Source organism: Epinephelus moara, chromosome 18 (assembly GCF_006386435.1).
Source record: "Epinephelus moara isolate mb chromosome 18, YSFRI_EMoa_1.0, whole genome shotgun sequence".
In the NCBI taxonomy this organism is placed as follows: domain Eukaryota; kingdom Metazoa; phylum Chordata; class Actinopteri; order Perciformes; family Serranidae; genus Epinephelus; species Epinephelus moara.
Genome location: NC_065523.1, coordinates 38,306,933 through 38,313,414, shown reverse-complemented (window position 1 = coordinate 38,313,414; position 6,482 = coordinate 38,306,933). Strand labels below are relative to the sequence as shown.

The 6,482-nt window shown below is 40.7% G+C and overlaps 1 protein-coding gene across 1 annotated transcript in view; it reads left to right on the top strand.

Annotated features, from left to right (window-relative positions):
* Positions 1 to 6,122, top strand: part of cpt1a2b (carnitine palmitoyltransferase 1A2b) — an 82,240-nt gene extending 76,118 nt beyond the window's left edge. Inside the window, exon 19 of the mRNA XM_050069330.1 lies at positions 504 to 6,122. Within this exon, the coding sequence (XP_049925287.1) occupies positions 504 to 632 (129 nt within the window). The 3' untranslated portion in view covers positions 633 to 6,122. The remainder of the gene's footprint in view (positions 1 to 503) is intronic.
* Positions 6,123 to 6,482: the final 360 nt, after the last annotated feature.

Here is a 6,482-nt window from a genome sequence, read left to right as displayed (position 1 = left end):
AGATTCAAACGTCCAAAAACACATAATTGAAACCACAAAATATCTCCATACTGCTCGTCCGTAGTGATCCAAGTGTCCTGAAGCCCCGACATAAAAAGTTGTTTGGAAAAACCTCATTTGAACTCTGTTTTTAGCCTCATTGTAGCCTGTAGCTCTGACTGCCTCTCTGGGCACCACGCTCACGTGTGTGCTAATGTTTCCACCTGGTCTTGATACACAGTTAATGTCCTACTTGGTATGTGTTGGTCTGTATAAAAGTGTTTATATAGAAATGATATTGTCTGAAGATATATTACATTTTTTAAAGTCTCAGATATTCAAATCAGTGTCAGCCTCAAACATTCAGTATCAGTAGGGTTATAAAATTTTACCCACTTCTCTGTCTACATCCTGTTGTCTCGGTCTTCTTCCCTCTCTGTGGTTTGATTCTGTCCCACAATCATTTTCTATATTCTTCCCTTTTCAACTCTCTTCTTATTAATTCTCGACTTTCTCCACCTCAGGACTCCCACAGGTTCGGAGCTCAGATCAGTAAAGCTCTCCAAGACATCATGACTCTGCTGGCCGCTGACACCAAAACCTCCTCGACCTCTAAAGGCAGCGCTCAGCCTCAGACCAAGAAGCTCCTCTGAGCGAGATAGATGCAGCTCAACTGGTGGACGAACATTATCCTCGATGTAGAGACCATTAAGAATCCATTAACTGAAACCACAGCCCATTATGTGACCAACTAAAAGCATGAATTGAAATAGAAAGTGAATTTAATGAGTAGGTCTGATTCAGCACTCCAACCATTTTAATACACAACAATTAAATAAAAACACTGCCAGATTTACTTTGATCCATTAAAAACATAGAGTTCAAAGCCGTCTCCGTGAAAACAGGAACTAACAGTATATTTGACTATATTTCTGTCTGTCGGAGAGATTCAGCTGCACAACGCGAGAATGCAAAATGCTTCCCTGCTTTCTCTGAGAATATGAAGCCTGTGAAGGTCGATTTTTAGGAAAGAGGGAGCGAAGGTCGTCACTTAGGAAGGAAGTCTTTGAGCAAAGTAAGAAGCAGAGAACGAGAGACAAATCTGTCCAACAATATGAGGAAAGCATTGAGGGACCCTGAAACCTTAAAATTAAAGTGAAGGGACATGAGACCTAAAGGACTGTGGGAAGTGATGCTGTGCAGATCAGCCTCACTGACACTAATCATACAGTTTAGTATTCATGTTGAAGGTCACTGCGAACATTTGGGAAAGCTTGAGGGAAAAATGGAGATGAAGCAGAGATCAATCTTAATGAAGGGAAAGAGTTACTGAGAGCAAAGTAGACACATTTTTTATTGTTGTTTAATTGAATGTATCAAATGGGACTAGAGTTACATTACTTTTAATTTGATTTAATGCCCCGTACATTTAGGTTCAATTTCACTCATTCAAGAAATAGTTTGAATTGAACTGAACTCAGATTTACAGGATTCAGATACATTATCTGATGACACAAATTATTTCTGCAGGAATGAGTCCTAAATCCCTGAAATGAGTCAGCATGTTTGCACCTCAGAGTCAATGGGTTTCTGGTTAGATGCCTGAAATAATGCAGTTTGCATGTTCTCCCCGTGTCAGCGTGGGTTTCCTCCGAGTGCTCCGGTTTCCTCCCAAAGTCCAGAGACACACAGGTTAATTGGTGACTCTAAATTGTCTGTAGGTGTGAATGTGACTGTGACAGTCTGGCGACCTGTCCAGGGTGAAGTGCCACCCTTTTTAGCGACCTAGTTTGTCGCTGCCGTTGTAAAGATTTGCTGCCATCACTGATCAATACCCGCTCACATTCACAGGGCTAATTGCTGTTTTTGTTGTTGTTTTGGTTTATATTTACTATTACATTATGTAAATATTGCAGATTCCGGTGGGCGGGACAAGTAATATTAGTACATCCAAAAACCCTGCACGCAATAGTCTCCCTTCCCCTCTCTCTGAGTCCCTCTCAAACACACAGACACCTTGGAGAGCGTCGCGGCACTCAGTCCTAATTAGAGCTGGGCGATATGACTTAAAAACAACACCGCAATATTTTTAGGCTATATCGCGATACACAATATGTATCGCGATATTTTGAAATGTCTGTTAAAGGACTGTAACATTCACACAGTACAGTGACATTAAAGTTAACTAAAGTAAAGCCAGCCTCAGTGTCCGCCCTGTCAGGCTATATGTTTCCCACAGCTGCGTCTTCAAGTGCCCCTCCGGCCCTTGTTTTGTGTCTCTCTAGGTTGTCATGACTCAGCAAGGGAGATTGAAAGGTTTCCTGCCGACTCTTTGACTTAAGCATCCTTAAAGGGATGGTTTGGATATTTTCAAGTGGGGTTGTATGAGGCCACTTACACAAAGGAAGGGTATTAGCTGCAGTCTGTTGGTACGCCCCCAGTTTGGATGTACTGCTGTGGCGGGGGCAGCAGCAAGATGTATTTTAGGCAGCTAAAAAAATCAATTTCAGTTTAAATGCATGCTAAATTTAGAATAGCCTGTTCAGACGGGGTTACTGAAACCGTTAGCTGTGTTCTCTTCAAAGCCACCAGACTCCACTGAGAAACACAGGAGCTGCTGGTCTACCGCTGCCTCAGTCAGTCAGTTTGTTTGAGTTACTGTGTGACTTTGTTGAATCCAAGCAAACAGGGGCCTTCAACAGGGGGTCTGTGAAACCTCGGGGGCCTCAGAGTTACTGTTTTTTCTTTTTTCAATAATGAAAATATGTCTAAAAATGCACATTAACACAAATCCAACACATTATTAGCAAAGATAAATCGGCCTCTTTGGGGCTGGGTGCAGTTTAGTGTACAGTACATCGCACTGAATCCACTATCACCATATGAATCTGTCAACAATTATTATTTTAATAGCTTTATTATTGTATGCACCATGTTAAGGTATGTTTACATGTTAAATATTTATGTCAATTTTATACATGTAGTTTGGGGGTCCCTGTTTTTATCAAAGGAGTCTGGTGGCTTTTAAGAGAGCGTAGATCACAGCTTCAGTTTCCCGTCGCAGTAGGCTGTGTGACGGCAGGTGAAGTGGTGAAAATATTCTAAATATATTGTACATTTAAACTGATATTGTTTTTTTGAAGTGGCTAAATAGGTTTTGCTGCTGCCCCCATTCACAACAGTACATTACTCAGCCTCTATGTCGGACTCCTGATCAGTACTTCACACAACCCCACTACAAAAAATCCAAACTATCCCTTTAAGATGGCAAAGAAGAGCAGCAGGCAGTAATCAACATGAAAGGTCAAAGTTAGTGATCAAGATATGGATTTACAAATGGTACAAATACAGTCCACTTCGGTGCTCGAGGTACTTTCAGCCGGGGGATGAGATCAGCCCCCATTTCCTCCTCACTGTCTGTACTCACAATGACTCATCTCTGGTTTTAAAGCTATGGCATTTAACAAACACATTTGTGCCTGAATTCAAGTGTTCATCCAGTAAAACAGTTTCAATGCAATTTTTGAATCAATGCAATTGTTAAGGGAAACCTTGTAACATTTATTGTTTAAAGGGCAACTTTGGTATTTTTCAACCTGGACCCCATTTTGCCATTTTCTTTGTGTCTGAGTGACTGATGAGAACACAGGTTTTGAGACTGGTGTGCTGCAGTGTAACCACTCTGTTCACACCGTCAGTGTACGTCCACGAAAGTGTTTGTTTTGTCACTGACAGGCTTAGATTGTTATTCTAAGTGTCTGACAACATTATGAAAGGATCCCTACAGAGATAGAGATTTTTGTTAGAGAGTAACATCCTTTTTGTTTAACCAGAAACAGCCCTGAAAACCCAAACCCACCAGACCCCATTTAAATAAATGGCAATTTTATTAACATTATACAGACTTCATTCAGAGTCGACAGAAACTAAATAAAACTCACAGAAACCATCTTGGTTCATCTTTTCACTGTTGCAACAATCACCAACTCTGGTCTGGCTGAAATTAACCCTTAATTCACCCAGTTACATGTGAAAACATGCTGCCTCTATATGTGCTAAAATTAGTCTTTTTTTAAATGGAGTCTGGTTGGTTTGGTGATAGCGATTTCCTAGCTGTCTCTGGTTAAACAGAAAGGATCTTACTCTTTAACACAAAGCTCTGTCTCTGTATAATGATGTCAGACACGTAGAATAACAATCTGAGCCTGTCAGTGACGAAAACAAACACTTTTAGTGGGTGTATGTGGACGCAACTTGTCAGCTGCAGCGCTCCCTCTAAAAACCGGTTTTAAAGAATTGTCGTTTCCATCCGTCAGACACAAACACGTGGGAAAACAGGCTTCGATTGGAAAAACAAAAGTTTCCCTTTGATCTTATTCTCTGTGTGTTTTAACAAGAATGTACTACAGTTTGTCAGTTAGTTACTGTTTGCCTTCAGGACGTGTTCCCATGTGCAGTGATGTAGTGGTAACAAGTTAAGTAAATGTGTAACAGATATTTTCACCACCAGATGTTTTGTTGACTAATCAGAACAGAAACTTTGGTTAAACAGTGTCTGGAAGCTTCCACTACATCTCTGCTCATGATTCCTAACCACACTCTAACTTTATAAAATCTCCTTTTAGAGATTGTTGGCTTAATATTTTAATAGACCGCAGTGGCTTCTGTTTCTGTCTCAGGTTCAACATTTGACAGCTCATTTCCCAAACTGTTGACCGCCAGAGCAGCGACTCGTTTTCTATGTCAGACATGCTTTGTAAAACAGTTTGTACAGCTGCAGCAATGTAACGCCAACAACTGCTCTACCTCTGTTCTCCTTTTTCATATTATCAATCATTTGTTATTTTAACACAGGAGTTTGGTGTGTAAAGGCCTTTATACTTGCATTAAAAAAGTGTTTATCGCAGTCGCATGAAAACATTTTAAAATCATTTTTAATTCCATATACACATGATGTTTCTGTAAATAACACAGAGTCCCTCGCTGTCTCTTGATAAGGGCTTCTTGTGACGTCGGTACCTTTAAAGAGATAGTGCACCCAAAAATGTAAATTCAGCCATCATCTACTCACCCATATGCCGAGGGAGGCTCAGGTGAAGTTTTAGAGTCCTCACATCACTTGCAGAGATCCAAGGGGAGAGGAGGTAGCAACACAACTCCACCTAATGGAGGCTGACGGCGCCCCAGATTCAAACGTCCAAAAACACATAATTGAAACCACAAAATATCTCCATACTGCTCGTCCGTAGTGATCCAAGTGTCCTGAAGCCCCGACATAAAAAGTTGTTTGGAAAAACCTCATTTGAACTCTGTTTTTAGCCTCATTGTAGCCTGTAGCTCTGACTGCCTCTCTGTGCACCGCGCTCACGTGTGTGCGCTTGTGCGAGACCAGCGAAAGCACGTGAACACACATGAACGGGGTGCCCATGTCTCACGGTCTCGCAAGTGATGTGAGGACTCTAAAACTTCACCTGAGCTTCCCTCGGCATATGGGTGAGTAGATAATGGCTGCATTTTCATTTTTGGGTGCACTATCCCTTTAAAATTACTGTAGCTGCAGTTTTCAGAGCTTCAGTTCAGTACATGAAAGGTGAAACAGATGTTTTCATGTAACCCTATTTTCTGCCAATTCTTCACGTCCTGCCTCTGCCTCTCTGCCAGCTATCAGATCCACTCTGTGCCTCAGTCCTCTGCACAGTATTTTATTAATATAAAACACCACATGTTGGAATAAGTGTCCCAACAGTTTGGAAAATGAGCCCCTCATTTAAATAAGCAGCAGAACTAGCATTTAGCAGCAGGTTTAGGACAAAATGTTAGCATTAAGTTTTGCACTGTCTTTTCTTTCCTATTTGATTTTGTGAGGCTTTTTTATTGTTTGTTTCTCTGTAATCTGCTGTTTTAACTCTTAATTAATTGTGATGCTTGAACATTTTTGATGAATTTGTGGGTGTTGTAGTTTTATTAAAATGATCTGGTATACCATGTTTTCTGAAATGACACTCCAGACTTCTTATTGCTGTGTTTCTGTCAGTGGTTTTCATTATGAAGCTTATTTAAATGTCAGTTGTGGACTGTGTGATGAAGGCTTTTTACAGATGGTGACGACATTTTATGTGAAATAAAAGAACTTACTGACCCTACAGTGCGTCTGTGTTTCTGTCTGTTTTTCATCTGTGAATTTGAGGAAAAATAAAGATCTGCAGGCTGTTTGTGAAAAAGAACCCCCAGTTTTTCTCAGCAGACATTTTGCCTTCTAACAGGAGGACATGGTGACAGTGACGATGACTCGGCTCCACTAATTGTCTAATGAGGACTGTTGGGAATAGAATGATTTTATGTGTTTTACTATAAGTTGTGTTTCACTATATAAGTTTTAGATGTGTGAACAATGAGAATACTGAGATGATTTCAGCTGATCTGAATGTGTTTGCTTTGCAGAAGTGGAGAAGTACAGGAGAGGAAGAGACATGAAGTCTGAGGAGCACATATCGCAATGCTTA